This window comes from Entelurus aequoreus, linkage group LG13 (assembly GCF_033978785.1).
Source record: "Entelurus aequoreus isolate RoL-2023_Sb linkage group LG13, RoL_Eaeq_v1.1, whole genome shotgun sequence".
In the NCBI taxonomy this organism is placed as follows: domain Eukaryota; kingdom Metazoa; phylum Chordata; class Actinopteri; order Syngnathiformes; family Syngnathidae; genus Entelurus; species Entelurus aequoreus.
Genome location: NC_084743.1, coordinates 59,966,293 through 59,989,759, shown reverse-complemented (window position 1 = coordinate 59,989,759; position 23,467 = coordinate 59,966,293). Strand labels below are relative to the sequence as shown.

Genomic DNA, 23,467 nt, shown 5'->3' with positions numbered 1-23,467 from the left:
AGAATTCCACCTGAAGAGCTTCAAAAATGTGTCTCCTCAGTTCCCAAACGTTTACTGAGTGTTGTTAAAAGGAAAGGCCATGTAAAACAGTGGTAAAAATGCCCCTGTGACAACTTTTTTGCCATGTGTTGCTGCCATTAAATTCTCAGTTAATGATTATTTGTAGGGATGTCCGATAATATCGGCCTGCCGATATTATCGGCCGATAAATGCGTTAAAATGTAATATCGGAAATTATCGGTATCGGTTTTTTTATTATCTGCATCTGGTTTTTTATTTCTTATTTTTTTATTAAATCAACATAAAAAACACAACATACACTTACAATTAGTGCACCAACCCAAAAAACCTCCCTCCCCCCATTTATTTCTGTTATCAATATTCTGGTTCCTACATTATATATCAATATATATCAATACAGTCTGCAAGGGATACAGTCCGTAAGCACACATGATTGTGCGTGCTGCTGGTCCACTAATAGTACTAACCTTTAACAGTTAATTTTACTCATTTTCATTAATTACTAGTTTCTATGTAACTGTTTTTATATTGTTTTACTTTCTTTTTTATTCAAGAAAATGTTTTTAATTTATTTATCTTATTTTATTTTATAATTTTTTTTTTTAAAAGTACCTTATCTTCACCATACCTGGTTGTCCAAATTAGACATAATAATGTGTTAATTCCACGACTGTATATATCGGTATCGGTTTATATCGGTATCGGTAATTAAAGAGTTGGACAATATCGGAATATCGGACATCGGCAAAAAGCCATTATCGGACATCCCTAAACAGGATGTTATTTATGTAGTTTGCTCATTTTCTTCGAATGGTGCACTAACATGTAGTTTTTTTTACATATGTAGCATCATCTACAAAGATACAAATAATTGTTATTGCAACATCTAGTGGACACATTAAGAACAGCAGTTTCTTTCATTCCAAAAATGTTTATACTTAGCAAACTCATCCCGCCGGCCGGATAAAACCTGTTCCGTACGCTTGACACCCCTGGTCTACAGAGAATAACAGTTGGTGTTAGTATCAGGCTCATTTGATGAAATGTATAAATGCAAAAAAAAAAAAAAAAGTTGAATATCTTCTTTATTAAGAAAAGTGTTACAGTTAGCGCAAACCCAGTATGCAGAGTAGGTAGGCGACGTGCACAGAGAAGGTCCTTTCATTAGGCATCAAAAATGAGGAAGCACCAGCGAGGGAGCAAAAATGTGACAAAAAAAAAAAGGTAAGGTAAGTACAAACCTCAAAACCGGTGAAGTCGGCACGTTGTGTAAATGGTAAATAAAAACAGAATACAATGATTTACAAATCCTTTTCAACTTATATTCAATTGAATAGACTGCAAAGACAAGATACTTAACGTTCAAATTGGAAAACGTTATTTTTTGCAAATATTAGCTCATTTGGAATTTGATTCCTGCAACATGTTTCAAAAAAGCTGGCACGAGTGGCAAAAAAGACTGAGAAAGTTGAGGAATGCTCATCAAACACTTCCACAGGTGAACAGGCTCATTGGGAACAGGTGGGTGCCATGATTGGGTATAAAAGCAGCTTCTATGAAATGCTCAGTCATTCACAAACAAGGACGGGGCGAGGGTCACCACTTTGTCAACAAATGTTGGTACTAGACTGGCCTGCCTGTAGTCCAGACCTGTCTCCCATTGAAAATGTGTGGCGCATTATGAAGCCTAAAATACCACAACAGACTGTTGAACAACTTAAGATGTAAATCACGCAAGAATGGGAAGGAATTCCACCTGAAGAGCTTCAAAAATGTGTCTCCTCAGTTCTCAAACGTTTACTGAGTGTTGTTAAAAGGAAAGGCCATGTAACACAGTGGTAAAAATGCCCCCGTGCCAACTTTTTTGCAATGTGTTGCTGCCATTAAATTCTAAGTTAATGATTATTTGTAGGGATGTCCGATAATATCGGCCTGCCGATATTATCGGCCGATAAATGCGTTAAAATGTAATATCGGAAATTATCGGTATCGGTTTTTTTATTATCTGTATCGTTTTTTTTATTTTTTTTTTATTTTTTTATTAAATCAACATAAAAAACACAACATACACTTACAATTAGTGCACCAACCCAAAAAACCTCCCTCCCCCATTTCTTTCTGTTATCAATATTCTGGTTCCTACATTATATATCAATACAGTCTGCAAGGGATACAGTCCGTAAGCACACATGATTGTGCGTGCTTGTGGTCCACTAATAGTACTAACCTTTAACAGTTAATTTTACTCATTTTCATTAATTACTAGTTTCTATGTAACTGTTTTTATATTGTTTTACTTTCTTTTTTATTCAAGAAAATGTTTGTAATTTAGTTATCTAATTTTATTTAATTTTTTTTAAAAGTACCTTATCTTCACCATACATGGTTGTCCAAATTAGGCATAATAATGTGTTAATTCCACGACTGCATATATCGGTTGATATCAGTATCGGTTGATATCGGTATCGGTAATCAAAGAGTTGGACAATATCGGAATATCGGATATCGGAAAAAAGCCATTATCGGACATCCCTAATTATTTGCAAACAAAAATGAAGTTTCTCAGTGTGAACATTAAATATCTTGTCTTTGCAGTCTATTCAATTGAATATAAGTTGAAAAGGATTTGCAAATCATTGTATTCTCTTTTTATTTACAAATTACACAACGTGCCAACTTCACTGGTTTTGGGTTTTGTCAGTAAGTAAGTGCATTTAATTTATAAAGCGCTTTCCACAGATAAAAATCATAAAGCGTTGTACAAAACAGAGGTGAATCAAAACAACAATTCAACTAAACACCATAAAAAGGATAACAAGTGTTAGAATAATTGTAGCTAAGTTATCACAAAACTCTGTGTTGCCGGCGAGAAGACAAAAGCTGTCTTTGATCCTATGGGAAGCAACATGAAGGTGTTCTATTTCTTTGATGTATTGTAATAAACAGAGAGATATTGTCTTGACCCGAGTTCTACAAAGTAGAGAGGAAGCAGGACTATTTGTTTGAACTGTTTTACAACCTTTTTTTTGAACTGTTTGTAATCAAAGGCGATGGCTGTTTACGACCCCCGTCCCTTAGAAACAGCTGTTGCCATGTAATCAGGGAAAGTCCAAATAAAAGAGGAGGCGTACAATCTTTCGTCAGGAGCGTGGTGAGACTGTACAAAGAGTACAGTCCAGACGTCTCTCCTCGATTGAGCCAAATTTAATTCTGTCTCTGCTTAATTCCTTGCTTCTTGTCTTGTTTAATAGACGTCATCCGTGTTTGAACCTGACAACAAGTGGAATAAAAATGATAGTTAAAGGGAGCATTAACTAAAAGCTTTACTAAAAAGAGAAGTTTTCAAATGTTTCTTGAAAGTGTCAACACAGTCAAGGTCACGGAGGGACTGGTGCAAGTTGTTCCAGAGTCTGGGAGCTCTAGCCTGGACTGCAAGGTCTCCACGGGGTTTTAAAATGGGTTTTGGAGATCTTTAGGCTCTTAGGATAAGGCTTAGTCAAAAAACAACAACATGGACATTGGACAACGAAGCGGATTCGCCAGTCGCATAACCAAAACAACAGGAAGTGCAGTCAAAATAAAAGCACGAGACACTAAACGCAGGAAGACGCCAACAAACTCCAAATAAGACGTGATCTGGTGTGAACAGATCAAGGCAGTTTTAGTAGGGAGACCTTACACCGAACCACTTTGATGACGAGATGGTGAGCCAGCAGGCCCGCCCTCAGCGACCTCTGACCTCACACGTGTTATTATCCAAGGATTAAACACAAATTACCACGGAAACAATCCAGAATGTCTTTTTTTTTTTTTTTTTTTTACAGTAGAGCAGTTTTGGCTGCAAGGTGCCTTGGTGATGCAATGCTTTGGTACAAAAACTAGTTTGTGGTGCAAGTGGGGTTGTTATTAAATGTACATTTGGTACAAGAAGAACTTTGTCCTACTAAAATGTCTTTTCTGTTACAGTTTAACTGCTCACTTAAACGTAAAAGGGGAAAAACCAGTCAGCTGGCCCCAATAAAAGTCAAGTGTAAGCCGCCTTAAATTCTTGTTTTAAAGTTAAAGATTGTCACACACACACTAGGTGTGGCCAAATTATTGACCCATCACCCTTAATCACCCCCTGGGAGGTGAGGGGAGCAGTGAGCAGCAGCGGTGGCCGCGCCCGGGAGTCATTTTTGATGATTTAACCCCCAATTGCAACCCTTGATGCTGAGTGCCAAGCAGGGAGGTAATGGGTCCCATTTTTATAGTCTTTGGTATGACTCGGCCGGGGTTTGAACTCACAACCTACCCATCTCAGGGCGGACACTCTGACCGCTAGACCACTGAGTAGTTTTATCCGCTTTTATCACATTCAATGGGAGCAAATGTTGAAATATGAAGGTTCATCTAACGCAGGGGTCACCAACCTTTTTGAAAGCAAGAGCTACTTCTTGGGTAGTGATTAATGTGAAGGGCTACCAGTTTGATACACACTTAAATAAATTGCCAGAAATAGCCAATTTGCTCAATTTACCTTTAACTCTATGTTATTATTAATAATTAATGATATTTACACTTAATTGAACTGTTTAAAAGAGGAGAAAACACTAAAAAAATGAAAATTAAATTTTGAAACATAGTTTATCTTCAATTTCGACTCTTTAAAATTCAAAATTCAACCGAAAAAAAGAAGAGAAAAACTACCTAATTCGAATCTTTTTGGAAAAAATTAAAAAAATAATTTATGGAACATCATTAGTAATTTTTCCTGATTAAGATGAAGTTTAGAATTTTGATGGCATGTTTTAAATAGGTTAAAATCCAATCTACACTTTGTTAGAATATATAACAAACTGGACCAAGCTATATTTCTAACAAAGACAAATCATTATTTCTTCTAGATTTTCCGGAAATTTTTTTTTAAAAGAAATTCAAAAGACTTGGAAATAAGATTTAAATTTGATTCTACAGATATTCTCGATTTGCCAGAATAATTTTTTTGAATTTGAATCATAATAAGTTTGAAGAAATATTTCACAACTATTCTTCGTCGAAAAAACAGAAGCTAAAATGAAGAATTAAATTAAAATGTATTTATTATTCTTTACAATAAAAAATAAAAATAAAATTACTTGAACATTGATTTAAATTGTCAGGAAAGAAGAGGAAGGAATTTAAAAGGAAAAAAGGTATATGTGTTTAAAAATCCTAAAATCATTTTTAAGGTTGTATTTTTTCTCTAAAATTGTCTTTCTGAAAATTATAAGAAGCAAAGAAAAATGTATTAATAAATGTATTTAAACAAGTGAAGACCAAGTCTTTAAAATATTTTCTTGGATTTTCAAATTCTATTTGAGTTTTGTCTCTCTTAGAATTAAAAATGTCGAGCAAAGCGAGACCAGCTTGCTAGTAAATAAATACAATTAAAAAAATAGAGGCAGCTCACTGGTAAGTGCTGCTATTTGAGCTATTTTTAGAACAGGCCGGCGGGCTACTCATCTGGTCCTTACGGGCTACCTGGTGCCCGCGGGCACCGCGTTGGTGACCCCTGATCTAACGTCTACGTGTCAAAGATGGCCCCCCCCGGGATGATATTTAATTAGTATTAGACCCGGCCCACAGGCCACAGCCACCTGCTGCTGTTTTGCATGCACCAATACTCCATCAGTTAAGACATTTCAAAATGGGGACCCAGGGACCCCGTCAAGTCATAAAAATGTGGTCCCACAGTAAATTTTTGGGGTCCCAGTGGCCCAGTGGTTAGAGTGTCCGCCCTGAGATCGGTAGGTTGTGAGTTCAAACCCCGGCCGAGTCATACCAAAAACTATAAAAATGGGACCAATTACCTCCCTGCTTGGCACTCAGCATCAAGGGTTGGAATTGGGGGGTTAAATCACCAAAAATGATTCTCGGGCGCGGCCACCGCTGCTGCTCACTGCTCCCCTCACCTCCCAGGGGGTGAACAAGGGGACGGGTCAAATGCAGAGGACAAATGTCACCACACCTAGTGTGTGTGTGACAATCATTAGAAAGAAAGGAGAAAACAAATGCTAAATGTATGCATTATCCTGATATATCTCACATTCTATATTGTGTTTTTTTTGTGTTTTATAACGTTACTTCATTCATTAAAAAAAATAATACAAAAGAAAACACACGTTAATGCATATGTAAATTTTTTCAGCATTCACTTTCTTCTTTCCTTCATGGATCTAAACTTTACCGCCGCCGGTATTTTTTTTCTATATTTTTATTGTAATATTTTCAAAATGTGTTTGTTCTATTTTTGCCCAAAGTAAGACAAAGAAAACAATCTGAAGTTGTCTTTATTTTTTTAGTTTTAATGCCATGATTTTAATTAGAGATGTCCGATAATGGCTTTTTTGCCGATATTCCGATATTGTCCAACTCTTGATTACCCATTCCGATATCAACCGATACCGATATATACAGTCGTGGAATGAACACATTATTATGCCTAATTTTGTTGTGATGCCCCGCTGGATGCATTAAACAATGTAACAAGGTTTTCCAAAATAAATCAACTCAAGTTATGGAAAAAAAAATGCCAACATGGCACTGCCATATTTATTATTGAAGTCACAAAGTGCGTTGTTTTTTTTAACATGCCTCAAAACAGCAGCTTGGAATTTGGGACATGCTCTCCCTGAGAGAGCATGAGGAGGTTGAGGTGGGCGGGGTAGCGGGGTGTATATTGTAGCGTCCCGGAAGAGTTAGTGCTGCAAGGGGTTCTGGGTATTTGTTGTGTTACAGTGCGGATGTTCTCCCGAAATGTGTTTGTCATTCTTGTTTGGTGTGGGTTCACAGTGTGGCGCGTATTTGTAACAGCGTTAAAGTTGTTTATACGGGCCACCCTCAGTGTGACCTGTATGGCTGTTGACCAAGTATGCGTTGCATTCACTTGTGTGTGTGAAAAATCGTAGATATTATGTGACTGGGCCGGCGCTCTGTACTTCTCCCTACATCCGTGTACCACTCCGTACAGCGGCGTTTTAAAAAGTCATACATTTTACTTTGTGAAACAGATACCGATAATTTCCGATATTACATTTTAAAGCATTTATTGGCCAATAATATTGGCGAACGTGAAACAATCTCTTTGTCATCAACGTTGTTTCCTCCAGCCGAGAAAGCGGATGAAGAACATTTCTACTCAGTAAGCAAACATGAGATTCTCTCTTCCAAACGATCAATAATGTATTCATACTTGAGTTGAATTTGACCGCCAAACAAGGTTTGCATTTCCTGGCATTATTATTATTATCATTATTATTAAGTGCAAACGAGAATAGGAGAGCCTCATCTTGGATCAGGTTCACTTGGGTCGATATATTTATGTGATATAAACAGCCGTGAATGTGGAATGTACGATAGGGTCCTAAAACATCAAAGTAAGATGTCAATTATAGTAATGGTTTAAGTTGATTTCAAGCATACAGTACAGGCCAAAAGTTTGGACACACTGTCAGGTTCAAACACTGATGACATCTATTCAACAAGACAAGAAGCAAAGAATTAAACAGAGACAGAATTCAATTTGGCTCAATTTGAGGAGAGACGCTTGGACATCTGTACCCTTGTACAGAGCAGTTCACAGAAAAGGTCGTAAAATAGTTCAAAAAGAGGTTCGTAAAACAGTTGAAAAAGGAGGTTCAAAAAGAGGTCGTCTGGAAATTGGGCAGATCCTGCCTTCTCTCCGCTTTGTAGTCCTTGGGTTAAAACAATATATTTCTGTTGATTACAATACATGGAAGAAAACAGAAACACCTTCATGTTGCTTCCCCCCCTACACAGTGGAGTTTTACAAGCCTTCTTCTTGGTAGGTTTCAAAGACAGCTTTTGTGATAACTTAGAAACAATTATTCTAACACACACCTTCTCATTCAATGCGTTTTCTTTATTTCCATGACTATTTACATTGTAGATTGTCACTGAAGGCATCAAAACTATGAATGAACACATGTGGAGTTATGTACTTAACAAAAAAAAAAAGGTGAAATAACTGAAAACATGTTTTATATTCTAGTTTCTTCAAAATAGCAACTATTTGCTCTGATTACTGTTTTGCACACTGTTGGCATTCTCCCGATGAGCTTCAAGAGGTAGTCACCCGAAAGGGTTTTCACTTCACAGGTGTCATAGTTGTGATGCCTTCAGTGACAATCGACAATGTAAATAGTCATGGTGTGTCCAAACTTTTGGCCTGTGCTGTATATACGGTTACAATAATGAGACATCACAGTTTTCCAGTTTCTCGTTACATGTCCGAAAAGGAGTAGGAAGACGTATAGTTTATTTAATCCCACCGCTTTTTGTGCCTTAGCAATTACTAACACATGTGTTCACTTCCTGTTCTCAATTTGTACACAGTTTAAAGCAGCGTTTCTCAAAGTGTGGGGAATAGAGACATGACAGGTGGGGCGCGAGGAACGGGAGGAAATGTCACTCTAAATTTTTATTATTTTTTATTATTATATTCTTAGATTTTTTTTTTACTATGCTTTCATTTTCTATACACACTGTAAATCACTTTGAGATTCTGTCTGTGAAATCCGCTATATAAATAAATGTAAATTACTTATTTTTCCTGTAGGCTTTAAATTTCTAGGTAGCAGCGAAAGTTTGACAGACATAGCAACAGTAACTAATGGGGGCGGGGCTAAGCGGAACAAACTTTTGCGCGGATGGGTAGCAGGCTAATCAATATCCACTCATCGGGCAGAGAGCTGTGTCCATTCTTCTCCCCTTTGCCACATCTTATCTGTGTGAGATAGGCTTTTCAGCTGTTGCTTCACTCAAAACGAAGTACAGGTCTCAGCTGAACATTGAGCATGACTTAAGAGTGGCAGTGTCAAGCCTGCAACCCCCATTTGAAAAGCTGTGCAGTGCAAAACAGGCTCATTGCAGCCACTAATGCTGGAGTACTGTAAAACTCATGTTCACTCGCCCTGTCTTGTCAAATGCATAGCTCCTCTTTTTTTTTTTTGCAAAGATTGCAAAGTGGCACTTTTACTTGATTTATTATTAAACTTGATGCAAGTTATTTGATTTATTATTGAACTTGATGCAAGTTATAACACTTTTATTTGATTTATTATTGAACTTGATGCAAGTTATAACACTTTTATTTGATTTATTATTGAACTTGATGCAAGTTATAACACTTTTATTTGATTTATTATTGAACTTGATGCAAGTTATAACACTTTTTTTGATTTATTATTGAACTTGATGCAAGTTATAACACTTTTGTTTTATTTATTATTGAACTTGATGCAAGTTATAACACTTTTTTTGATTTATTATTGAACTTGATGCAAGTTATAACACTTTTGTTTTATTTATTATTGAACTTGATGCAAGTTATAACACTTTTTTTGATTTATTATTGAACTTGATGCAAGTTATAACACTTTTTTTGATTTATTATTGAACTTGATGCAAGTTATAACACTTTTGTTTTATTTATTATTGAACTTGATGCAAGTTATAACACTTTTTTTGATTTATTATTGAACTTGATGCAAGTTATAACACTTGTTTTATTTATTATTGAACTTGATGCAAGTTATAACACTTTTTTTGATTTATTATTGAACTTGATGCAAGTTATAACACTTTTGTTTTATTTATTATTGAACTTGATGCAAGTTATAACACTTTTTTTGATTTATTATTGAACTTGATGCAAGTTATAACACTTTTTTTGATTTATTATTGAACTTGATGCAAGTTATAACACTTTTGTTTTATTTATTATTGAACTTGATGCAAGTTATAACACTTTTGTTTTATTTATTATTGAACTTGATGCAAGTTATAACACTTTTTTTGATTTATTATTGAACTTGATGCAAGTTATAACACTTTTATTTGATTTATTATTGAACTTGATGCAAGTTATAACACTTTTTTTGATTAATTATTGAACTTGATGCAAGTTATAACACTTTTTTTGATTTATTATTGAACTTGATGCAAGTTATAACACTTTTGTTTTATTTATTATTGAACTTGATGCAAGTTATAACACTTTTTTTGATTTATTATTGAACTTGATGCAAGTTATAACACTTTTTTTGATTTATTATTGAACTTGATGCAAGTTATAACACTTTTGTTTTATTTATTATTGAACTTGATGCAAGTTATAACACTTTTGTTTTATTTATTATTGAACTTGATGCAAGTTATAACACTTTTTTTGATTTATTATTGAACTTGATGCAAGTTATAACACTTTTATTTGATTTATTATTGAACTTGATGCAAGTTATAACACTTTTTTTGATTTATTATTGAACTTGATGCAAGTTATAACACTTTTTTTTATTTATTATTGAACTTGATGCAAGTTATAACACTTTTGTTTTATTTATTATTGAACTTGATGCAAGTTATAACACTTTTTTTGATTTATTATTGAACTTGATGCAAGTTATAACACTTTTGTTTTATTTATTATTGAACTTGATGCAAGTTATAACACTTTTTTTGATTTATTATTGAACTTGATGCAAGTTATAACACTTTTGTTTTATTTATTATTGAACTTGATGCAAGTTATAACACTTTTTTTGATTTATTATTGAACTTGATGCAAGTTATAACACTTTTGTTTTATTTATTATTGAACTTGATGCAAGTTATAACACTTTTGTTTTATTTATTATTGAACTTGATGCAAGTTATAACACTTTTATTTGATTTATTATTGAACTTGATGCAAGTTATAACACTTTTGTTTTATTTATTATTGAACTTGATGCAAGTTATAAAACTTTTTTTGATTTATTATTGAACTTGATGCAAGTTATAACACTTTTGTTTTATTTATTATTGAACTTGATGCAAGTTATAACACTTTTGTTTTATTTATTATTGAACTTGATGCAAGTTAAAACACTTTTGTTTTATTTATTATTGAACTTGATGCAAGTTATACCACAGCTGCACAGTTATTTGATTTATTATTGAACTTGATGTTATTTTATGTTAATGAGTTTGAATGTATACAACTTGATGTTACTTGATGTTCAATAAATTTGAAAATGTTAAGCTTGGCATTAGCGTTCTGTTCTGCAGGTGGGGCTTGAAAACTCCCCCTTGTCCAAAGTGGGGGATGACAAAACAAGTTTGAGAACCACTGGTTTAAAGCCACACATAATGACGTTCTCAATACGTAGGTGAAGAAGTTGCAATTCACACATGAGATTAGGGCTGCAATTTTGCATCTATTGATAATTTTAGTAATCGAGTAATCATCAGTCAGATGATTGTTTTGTTGTTGCTACGTTATTATAGTTTTAGCCATAGCAAGTCTCATCATTTCTTCTCTGCATAGAATTTTTTATGTTTGGCCAAATTCCCGACTTGTGCTTGTCGGTGACAGTAAATCTCACATACGTTATTTTATTAGGAATAATTATTGTGCAGTTTTAGACAAGAAGACTTCAAGTCCACTCGCCGCTGGCCCGGCATCAGTGCTGAGATTGTTTGGGCTCTCGCAGACAAACCAAAATAAAAGCATGACTGCAGTTTCTCCGCTTCGGCTTGCAGCTTGACTGGCAGCTCAGTGGTAAATTCCTTCAGGGTGGACCCCCAAGTGTACCGGCCGTGTGTCTGACGTATGACGTCTTAACAGTAAATTGAAGAAGGACATTTCATCCGAATAATAGGGGTGTAACGGTACACAAAAATTTCGGTTCGGTACGTACCTCGGTTTAGAGGTCACGGTTCGGTTCATTTTCAGTACAGTAAGAAAACAACAGGATATACATTTTTTGGTTATTTATTTACCAAATTTGTAAACAATGGCTTTATCCTTTTAACATTGGGAACACTATAACAATTCTGCCCACGTTAATCAACATTAAACTGCCTCAAGTTATTGCTCAGATTAAATAAAATGACAAAACTTTTCTTCTACACATAAAAAGTGCAACATTTAACAGTTTCAAGTCAACTCATCATGCTTCATTTATTACAGCATTTGGGAAGCCTGTAGTTTTTTTATTATATAAATGTTATATTTGTATCAACATGTGATAGCAGGGACCCTGCCATTCAAAACTAGGCTGCTCCATTACTAATGATTAATGTAACTATAGCTGAAAAAATAGTACAATAGCAATAGGAGAGACTATTCATCCCTGAACACCATGGAGTTCATGTAGGCTTAATGATGCACTTACATTATTATATCAACTATCAGAGACAGAAACTCTTCATTTAACATAATGTCCTTTTTTGCAGCTTCAACACAGCTCAATCAACACAGAAAAAGGTAAAGTGAAATAACAGACAGACAGAGCTTTGCTGTCCGTAACACACACACACACCGCAAAATGAGCTAACGTTACGCTAAAAGCTAATTAGCCTTCACCTCAAGCCAGGACTGCGAGCGAGCTGAGCTGCAGTTTATATTTCTAGAAGGTAATAGTTTGGTTTAGTTTAGTTTAGTTTATTAAGGATCCCCATTAGTCTACACCGCAGTGGAGACTATTCTTCCTGGGGTCCAGGCAAAAAACATCACACAATCACAAAACAAAAGATTACAATGAAGTACAACATGATCAAATAATGAAATGTTGTAATACAAAAATGGCAACAACAGAGAAACAACAAAAAAAACAATAACTTCGAGTTTGCATAAAAATGTTCATACCAAAGATAAAAAAGAGCAATTTAAAAATAGATATATATATATTTTAGCAAAAATAAAACAAAGAACCAATGGCCTAAAATATGCACATTAGTGTACCAAAGACAAACAATAAGTGACAAAAAAGTGCCATCCATTCTTTTTCTACTGTTTGTCCCATAATCAATAAAATAGTCAATAGTATCCAATATTGCAACAAATATTACAGTATATAATCATACTTTCCAAATATAGAAATACTTAACTTTACAGCAAACTACCCATCAAATTAATAAAAACGACAAATAATTGTGCACTGTTCTTTACAGCATATTACTGTGAATTGAAAAAAACGACTACTCTTTTTGGCGTTAAAATTCTGTCGACTGAGCTGACAGTTTTTGACTGTAAAATCTACGCTTGTTGTTTTTTTACTGTGAATGGAAAGACGGTGCATTTGTTTTTACTAGGGATGTCCAATAATATCGGACTGCCGATATTATCGGCCGATAAATGCTTTAAAATGTAATATCGGAAAATATCGGTATCGGTTACAAAATTATCGGTATCGGTTTCAAAAAGTAAAATGTATGACTTTTTAAAACGCCGCTGTGTACACGGACGTAGGGAGAAGTACAGAGCGCCAATAAACCTTAAAGGCACTGCCTTTGCGTGCCGGCCCAATCACATAATAACTACGGCTTTTCACACACACAAGTGAATACTTGGTCAACAGCCATACAGGTCACACTGAGGGTGGCCGTATAAACAACTTTAACACTGTTACAAACATGCGCCACACTGTGAACCCACACCAAACAAGAATGACAAACACATTTAGGGAGAACATCCGCACCGTAACACAACATAAACACAACAGAACAAATACCCACAACCCCTTGCAGCACTAACTTTTCCGGGACGCTACAATATACCCCCCCACCCCCCACCTCAACCCCGCTCCCCCAACCCCTGCCCACCTCAACCTCCTCATGCTCTCTCAGGGAGAGCATGTCCCAAATTCCAAGCTGCTGTTTTGAGGCATGTTAAAAAAAAATAATGCACTTTGTGACTTCAATAATAAATATGGCAGTGCCATTTTGGCGTTTTTTTTTTCCATAACTTGAGTTGATTTATTTTGGAAAACCTTGTTACATTGTTTAATGCATCCAGCGGGGCATCACAACAAAATTAGGCATAATAATGTGTTCATTCCACGACTGTATATATCGGTATCTGTTGATATTGGAATCGGTAATTAAGAGTTGGACAATATCGGATATCGGCAAAAAAGCCATTATCGGACATCTAGTTCATGCACATTCAGATAAATTCCTCAAACTTACAATTAAAAAGATTTTGGCCGGGGGCCGGGCTGTATATGTGCGCACTAATTGACTGAAAGAGCACGCACTTGGCGTGATGATGTCATGTTATCCATGGAAAAATGCATTTTTAGACCATATGATTTGCCTGAGCGGCTAGGAGACCCCGAGGGTAACAAGATGTTTCCTTGTTGCCTTTCCATTAAGAACAATTAATTAGTTTTTAGTATAAGTTTGCTGGTTTGAAGAAATGTAATGCCGAGCGCATATCATTATGTCAAGATAATGGCACTAGCATTTACTTCATTTAAGGATATTTTTCAACATATTGAGCAAAAAGGTCTCTTTTTTTTCTACCAAGAAAAATGCACTTGTTATTAGTGAGAATATACTTATTTTAAGGTATTTGTGGGTTCATTGAAGTTAGCTAATTTTACTTGTTTTGGAAAGTCTTGACAAGCCAAATTTTCTTGTTCTATTGGCAGATAATTTTGCTTAGTTCTAATAAAATACCCCTCATTTTTGTATCTTTTCCCCTTGTTTTTGAACACTGACTTTTTGCAGTGTACAAGCGGCCCCTGATGGCACCATAACAGCCATGTGGGCCCTCAATGAAAACCAGTTTGACATCCCTGCTGTAAGAAATGCATGATTTAGAGCAGTTTTCATAAATGTACGGCAAAGTCAAATGTGCTGTTTAAGAAGGAAGCAACCACACTACAAATTCTACATTCCCTTCCTATCTGAGGTAGATATACATGCTCATGTGCCCAAACACCAGCTATTTTTACATCTTTTCCCCGACACACACACACACACACACACACACACACACACACACACTCACACACACACCGTGAGGTTTACCAGTGACAGGCACAATTTTAAATGATGTATTTCCCCGGCGGTGCCTCATCTTCCAACAATGTACAGCAAAAAAAAAAAGGCTGACAGAATCAAAACCTTTCCCCTTTTTCTTCATCCTTGTTGCCAACCTGGACTTTCAGCAGATTAAAGCTTCCAGTTGTTGCTGGTGGTGATAAGTGATGATCATAAGTAACAATCTTACACACTGCCAGGGATGTGTTGATCAGTATCGGCCGATTTTCATTAAAAAAAAGTATGTGATCGGCATTGCGGGTTCATTGCCTTTTAACGCCGATCCCCTCTGGCAGAAACTTTTATCATTTGTAGTTCTCCTGCGGACAAATTAGCAGCTAATTATGTGTCTCCATACACAGTGTGGAGCCGCTCCACTGATCTAATAATATTGGTAAATCAACTACATTTCTTAGTATCCTAATAATCATTATCACGTACCATTATCACTGATTGATTGACTGATTGAAACTTGTAATAGTAGATTGCACAGTACAGTACACATTCCGTACAATTGACCACTAAATGGTAACACCCCAATAAGTTTTTCAACTTGTTTAAGTCGGGGTCCGCGTTAATCAATTCATGGTTCTATACTCCAACCAATATTCTACAACACAAATACAACATTGAAACAACATCCTTTTTGACGACGTTGATTCAATGTCTGGTTCTGACGTTGATTTGAACATTGAAACTTTTTTTGACAACTTTTAATCAATGTTGGGTTCTGACGATTTGACCATTGAATTTTGGTCATTTCACGACCAATATTCTACAACACAAATACAACATCGAAACAACATGCTTTTTGACGACGTTTAATCAATGTCAGCTTGTGACGTTGATTTGACCATTGAAATTTGGTCATTTTGCCACCAACATTCTACAACACAAATACAACGTTGAAACAACCATCTTTTTGACAATGTTTAATCAATGCCTGGTTCTGGCAATTTGACCATTGAATTTTGGTCATTTTCCAACCACTGTTCTACAACACAAATACAACGTTGAAACAACATCCTTTTCGACGACGTTTAATCAATGTCAGCTTGTGACGTCGATTTGACCATTGAAATTTAGTCATTTTCCCACCAACATTCTACAACACAAATACAATGTTGAAACAACAATCTGTTTGACAACGTTTAATCAATGTTGGGTTCTGAAGATTTGACCATTGAATTTTGGTCATTCCCCAACCAATATTCCACAACACAAATACAACGTTGAAACAACATCCTTTTCGACAACGTTTGATCAATGTCAGCTTGTAAAGTATATTTGACTATTGAATTTTGGTCATTTTCCAACCAATATTCTACAACACAAATACAACGTTGAAACAACATGCTTTTAGAAGACATTTATTCAATGTCAGGTTGTGACGTTGATTTGACCATTGAATTTTGGTCATTTCCCAATTTACTAATAGAACTATTTTGCAATGTTGTTTAGAAATCAGTTTTTAAAAAATCATATTTGTGTAATCAACGTTGTATCTACTTTCCAACCAACATTCTACAACACAAATACGTTGAAACATCATTTTTGACGACGTTTAATCAACATTGGGCTCAGAGTTGACTTGACCATAGAATTTTGATCATTTTCCAACCAATATTCTTCAACACAAATACAACGTTGAAACAACATGCTTTTTGACGACGTTTATTCAATGTCAGCTTGTGACGTTGATTTGACCATTGAAATTTGGTTATTTTCCAACTAATATTCTACAACACAAATACAACGTTGAAACAACATTCTTTTTTCACTAAGTTTATCAATGTTGGGTTTTGACGTTGATTTGACTATTACATTTCGGTCATTTCCCAACCAACATTGTGGAGACAACATTGGACATCAACGTCAACAATCAATTTACTAATAGAACTATTTTGCAATGTCGTTTAGAAGTCAGTTTAAAAAAAAAATCATATTTGTGTAATCAACGTGGTATATATTTTCCAACCAATATTCTACAACACAAATACAACGTTGAAACAACATGCTTTTTGACGACGTTTAATCAATGTTGGGTTCTGACGTTGATTTGACCATTGAATTTTGGTCTTCAAGTTTCAAGTTTATTCACAATACCATATTACGATTACAACAGTAGTGAATATCCATTTAGGGATGGTGGTAAGTGAGAGCGTCCCCCAGATAAGCTAAAATAAACTTTTAGCAGGGGATCCAGAGGTCAGTATATGCATGGAATGCTGAAACATGGTGGCAAGCACAAAAACGCGATATGATAAACACAAAATAGGAGCACAAAAACAAGCACACACATACACACATACATACATTCATTCAATCATGCACAACCCAACAGTAGTCTACCCCACATGAGGCATTAGAGATAGGTGGTTAATAGCTATGAGTTCAGTTTCTTTTTGAAGTTGGAGAATGAATATAACCAATATTCCACAACACAAACATAACGTTGAAACAACATGCTTTTTGACGACGTTCAATCAATGTTGGGTTCTGACGTTGATTTGACCATTGAAATTTTGGTCATTTTCCCACCAACATTCTACAACACAAATACAACGTTGAAACAACAATCTTTTTGACAGCGTTTAATCAATGTTGGGTTCTGACGATTTGACCATTTAATTTTGGTTATTTTCCAACCAATATTCCACAACACTAATACGCTGAAACATCATTTTTGACGACGTTTAATCAAAGTTGGGCTCAGTCGTTGATTTGACCATTGAATTTTGGTCATTTTCCAACCAATATTCAACAACACAAATACGTTGAAACATCATTTTTGACGACGTTTAATCAATATTGGGCTCTGAGTTGATTTGACCATTGAATTTTGGTATTTTTCCAACCAATATTCCACAACACAAATACAACTTTGAAACGGCATGCTTTTTGACGACATTTAATCAATGTCAGCTTGTGACGTATATTTGACCATTGAATTTTGGTCATTTTTCAACCAATATTCTGCAACACATATACGTTAAAACACCATTTTTGACGACGTTATATCAATGTTGGGCTCTGAGTTGATTTGACCATTGAATTTTGGTCATTCCCCAGCCAATATTCCACAAAACAAATACAACGTTGAAACAACACGCTTTTTGATGACGTTGAATCAATGTTGGGTTCTGACGTTGATTTGACCATTGAAATTTGGTCATTCCCCAACCAATATTCTACAACACAAATACAACTTTGAAACAACATATTTTTTGACAACATTTAATCAATGTTGGGTGCTGACATTGACTTGACCATTGAATTTTAGTCATTTCCCAACCAACAACGTGGATCCAACGTTGGACGTCAACGTTGTCTCAATTTACTAATACAACTATTTTGCAACGTTGTTTAGAAGTCAGTTTTAAAAAATTCATATATGTGTAATCAACGTTGTATCTATTTCCCAACCAATATTCTACAACACAAATAAAACGTTGAAACAACATGCTTTTTGACGACGTTTAATCAATGTCAGCTTGTGGCGTTGATTTGACCATTGAATTTTGGTCATTTTCCCACCAACATTCTACAACACAAATACTACGTTCAAACAACAACCTTTTTGACAAAGTTGGGTTCTGACGATTTGACCATTGAATTTTGCTCATTCCCCAACCAATATTCTACAACACTAATACGTTGAAACAATGATCTTTTTGACAACGTTTAATCAATGTTGGGTATTGACGATTTGACCATTGAATTTTGGTCATTTTCCAACCAATATTCTACAACACAAATACGTTGAAACAACATTTTTGACGACATTTAATCAATGTTGGGCTCTGAGTTGATTTGACCATTGAATTTTGGTCATTCCCCAACCAATATTCCACAACACAAATACAACGTTGAAACAACACCCTTTTTGACAACGGTTATTCAATGTTGGGTTCTGAGTTGATTTGACCATTGAATTTTGGTCATTTTCCAAGCAATATTCCACAACACAATAACAACGTTGAAACAACACGCTTTTTGACAACGTTTAATCAATGTTGGGTTCTGACGTTGATATGACCATTGAAATTTTGGTCATTTCCCAACCAATATTCTACAACACAAATACGTTGAAACATAATTTTTGACGACGTTTAATCAATGTTGGGCTCTGAGTTGATTCGACCATTGAATTTTGGTCATTTTCCCAACCAATATTCCACAACACAAATACAACGTTGAAACAACACGCTTTTTGACAACGTTTAATCAATGTTGGGTTCTGACGTTGATATGACCATTGAAATTTTGGTCATTTCCCAACCAATATTCTACAACACAAATACGTTGAAACATAATTTTTGACGACGTTTAATCAATGTTGGGCTCTGAGTTGATTTGACCATTGAATTTTGGTCATTTTCCCAACCAATATTCTACAACACAAATACAACGTTCAACAACAATCTTTTTGACAACGTTTAATCAATGTTGGGTTCTGACGTTTATTTGACCATTGACATTTGGTCATTTTCCCAACCAGTATTCCACAACACAAGTACAACGTTGAAACAACACGCTTTTTGACAACGTTTAATCAATGTTGGGTTCTGACGATTTGACCATTGAATTTTGGTTATTTTCCAACCAATATTCTACAACACAAATACGTTGAAACGTAATTGTTGACGACGTTTAATCAAAGTTGGGCTCAGACGTTGATTTGACCATTGAATTTTGGTCATTTTCCCACCAACATTCTACAACACAAATACAACGTTGAAACAACAATCTTTTTGACAACGTTTAATCAATGTTGGGTTCTGACGATATGATCATTGAATTTTGGTCATTTTCCAACCAATATTCTACAACACAAATACGTTGAAACACCATTTTTGACGATGTTTAATCAATGTTGGGCTCTGACGTTGATTTGACCATCGAATTTTGCTCATTTTCCAACCAATATTCTACAACACAAATACAATGTTGAAACAACATGCTTTTTGACGACATTTAATCAATGTCAGCTTGTGACGTTGATTTGACCCTTGAAATGTGGTCATTTTCCCACCAACATTCTACAACACAAATACAACGTAGAAACAACCATCTTTTTGACAAAGTTGGGTTCTGACAATTTGACCATTGAATTTTGCTCATTCCCCAACCAATATTCTACAACACTAATACGTTGAAACAACGATCTTTTTGACAACGTTTAATCAATGTTGGGTATTGACGATTTGACCATTGAATTTTGGTCATTTTCCAACCAATATTCTACAACACAAATACGTTGAAACAACATTTTTGACGACATTTAATCAATGTTGGGCTCTGAGTTGATTTGACCAATGAATTTTGGTCATTCCCCAACCAATATTCCACAACACAAATACAACGTTGAAACAACACCCTTTTTGACAACGGTTATTCAATGTTGGGTTCTGAGTTGATTTGACCATTGAATTTTGGTCATTTTCCAACCAATATTCCACAACACAAATACAACGTTGAAACAACACGCTTTTTGACAACATTTAATCAATGTTGAGTTCTGATGTTGATTTGACCATTGAAATTTTGGTAATTTCCCAACCAATATTCTACAACACAAATACAACGTTCAACAACAATCTTTTTGACAACGTTTAATCAATGTTGGGTTCTGACGTTTACTTGACCATTGAAATTTGGTCATTTTCCCAACCAATATTCCACAACACAAGTACAACGTTGAAACAACACGCTTTTTGACAACGTTTAATCAATGTTGGGATGGATCTGACGTTGATATGATGATTGAAATTTGGTCATTTCCCAACCAACAACGTTGTCTCAATTTATTAATACAACTATTTTGCAACGTTGTTTATAAGTCAGTTTAAAAACAAATGTGTCATCAACGTTGTATCAATGTCGTGTGCCTGCTGGGAAGGCTCCAATATCGGTATCGTATCGCAAGTGAAACAGGTGTATCGGCACACCCCTACTAAAAAGGTGTACTTCTGGCTTCAGTTGTGCACTTTTGAGAGAACTTTCTTTATAAAAAATGTTGTGAGAGTTTGCACAGCAGGTGAAGTGAAGTGCTTCAAGTAATTATATTTGCACATGTGGGTGTCATTTTGGAAATATTAGAAACAGCTGTGCAGTTTGACGTTATTTGACGTTTACCTGCAGCACATTCCTGGTGATCTTGCCAAAAGAATTGGGGATGATGAGCAGCACCGGGCTGGCGGACTGGCCGGAGGTCCTGCGTCTCTTCTGGTACTTGGGGAAAGCCCAGTCCAAAGCCACCAGTCCGCCATCGCTCAGCTGCAGGTGGTCCCTGGCGAAGTGCACCTTGCTGCCGCCGCCACTGCACGCCTCATACGCGCTCCAGAGGACGGCGCCGGCCCGCCACGTCCAGGCCGCGCACGGCGCGTAGTCCGCGAAGGAGGTGCAGGTCTTCAGGAGGTGCTTGGCCAGCGCGGAGGGCTTGCAGACGAGCTCCGCGCTGCTGCTGCTGCTGTTGCAGGTTCCCGCGGCGTCGGTCCGCCTCCCGCCGTCCGCGCCGGAGGAAAGTTTGCACAATGCGCACCAGGTTACGGCGAGCAGCAGCACCGCGACGCAGAGCACTGCGAGCCATCCCAGCATGTTCGCTTTCGACGCCGACTTGTACCAAAGTGTGGAGGCAAAAAAAGTCGCAAAAGTCCTGCTTTAATTCTCTAAAATCCCCGTTTTGTTGCTGCGTGAAGTCCGCGAGGCGCAGCGGGGATCTTCCATGCCTGATCCGGCAGAGACTTCAACCTGCAACCGTGAGCAACAAAAATGTCCCCTTCAGTCAAGCTGAATGGAAGACACGCCCCCTCCCCTGTCAAGCCCCGCCCCTTCGTGCTGTGATGAGCAGGTATCCTTCTAGAACAGGGGTCGGCAACCCAAAATGTTGAAAGACCAAAAATACAAAAACAAATCTGTCTGGAGCCTCAAAAAATTAAAAGCCATATTACATATAGTGTGTCATGAGATATAAATTGAATTAAGAGGACTTAAAGGAAACTAAATGAGCTCAAATATAGCTACAAATGAGGCATAATGATGCAATCTGTACATATAGCTAGCCTAAATAGCATGTTAGCATCGATTAGCTTGCAGTCATGCGGTGGCCAAATATGTCTGATTAGCACTCCACACAAGTCAATAACATCAACAAAACTCACCTTTGTGCATTCACGCGCAACGTTGAAAGTTTGGAGGACAAAATGAGACAGAAAAAGAAGTGCCATAAAACCATACTTGCCAACCTTGAGACCGCCAATATCGAGAGGTGGGGGGGTGTTGGGGGGGGGGGCGGGGTTGGGGGCGTGGTTATTTACAGCTAGAATTCACCAACTCGAGTATTTCATATATATTTCATATATACATATATTTATATATATATATATATATACATATATATATATATATATATATATATATATATATATATATATATATATATATATATGTATATATGTATGAAATACTTGACTTTCAGTGAATTCTAGTTATATATATATATATATATATATATATATATATATATATATATATATATATATATATATATATATATATATATATATATATATATATATATATATATATATATATATATATATATATATATATATATATATATATATATATATATATATATATATATATATATATATATATATATATATATATATATATACATATATATATATTTATTTTATTTACATAAAAGAAATACTTGAATTTCAGTGTTCCGGTGGCTATCCATTAGATGGCAGTATTGTCCTGTTTAACTTCTCCGTTCATGATGAGTATATCATTTCAGCCACCGTGTTCAATGGAGAAGTCTGTTCTACATATTTACAGGCAACATACACCTTCCCCTTCGAACTGTCCTAGATGAACTGAAATTCTTGTTTCCATTCGTTTGAATTCGTTAGGCAAGCTGTTTATATTGTGGGAAAGCGGGCGTGAGAACAGGCTGTCCCCACTCAGTCTCAGGTCCGCATTGAGCTGGAGGGGGCGTGGCCTCCAGCTCCGGCTGAATACCGGGAGTTTGTCGGGAGAAAATCTCTGCCGGGAGGTTGTCGGGAGAGGCGCAGAATACCGGGATTCTCCCGCTAAAAACGGGAGGGTTGTCAAGTATGCATAAAACACGTCCTAGAATGTCGGAGAAAGTTATAAATGTAAACAAACTGCGGTGGGTTCAAGGACGGCCAAAATTAGTGGGACAAAACGGCGCTCGCCAAATACTCGAATCAGGGAAGCATGTTTAATATAAACAGTGTGCTTTATAACAATTAGGGAGGTTTGTGTCATGTTTGTCCTCCTACAGAAACCATATTAACACAAAAAATATATATTTTTTCCCCTCATCTTTTTCCATTTTTCATACATTTTTGAAAAATCTCCAGAGAGCCACTAGGGCGGCGCTAAAGAGCAGCATGCGGCCTTAGAGCCGCGGGTTGCCGACCCCCGTTCAAGAAGTAGACGCTGTATAGTACAAATTCCCTACTTATACATATTATATACATATTTCAGCATACTGTGTAGTAAATCTACACTGCAATACTTTATATGCAAGTATCGTCCCTGGAGATTATTTTATACA

At 36.0% G+C, this 23,467-nt stretch overlaps 1 protein-coding gene across 1 annotated transcript in view; it reads right to left on the bottom strand.

Annotated features, from left to right (window-relative positions):
* The window catches only part of abhd15a (abhydrolase domain containing 15a), a 41,550-nt gene extending 19,410 nt beyond the window's left edge, over window positions 1–22,140 (bottom strand). Inside the window, exons 1-2 of the mRNA XM_062068667.1 lie at window positions 22,122–22,140; window positions 21,013–21,627 (exon numbers count right to left, since the gene is read on the bottom strand). Of these exons, the coding sequence (XP_061924651.1) occupies window positions 21,013–21,474 (462 nt within the window). The 5' untranslated portion in view covers window positions 21,475–21,627; window positions 22,122–22,140. The remainder of the gene's footprint in view (window positions 1–21,012; window positions 21,628–22,121) is intronic.
* Window positions 22,141–23,467: the final 1,327 nt, after the last annotated feature.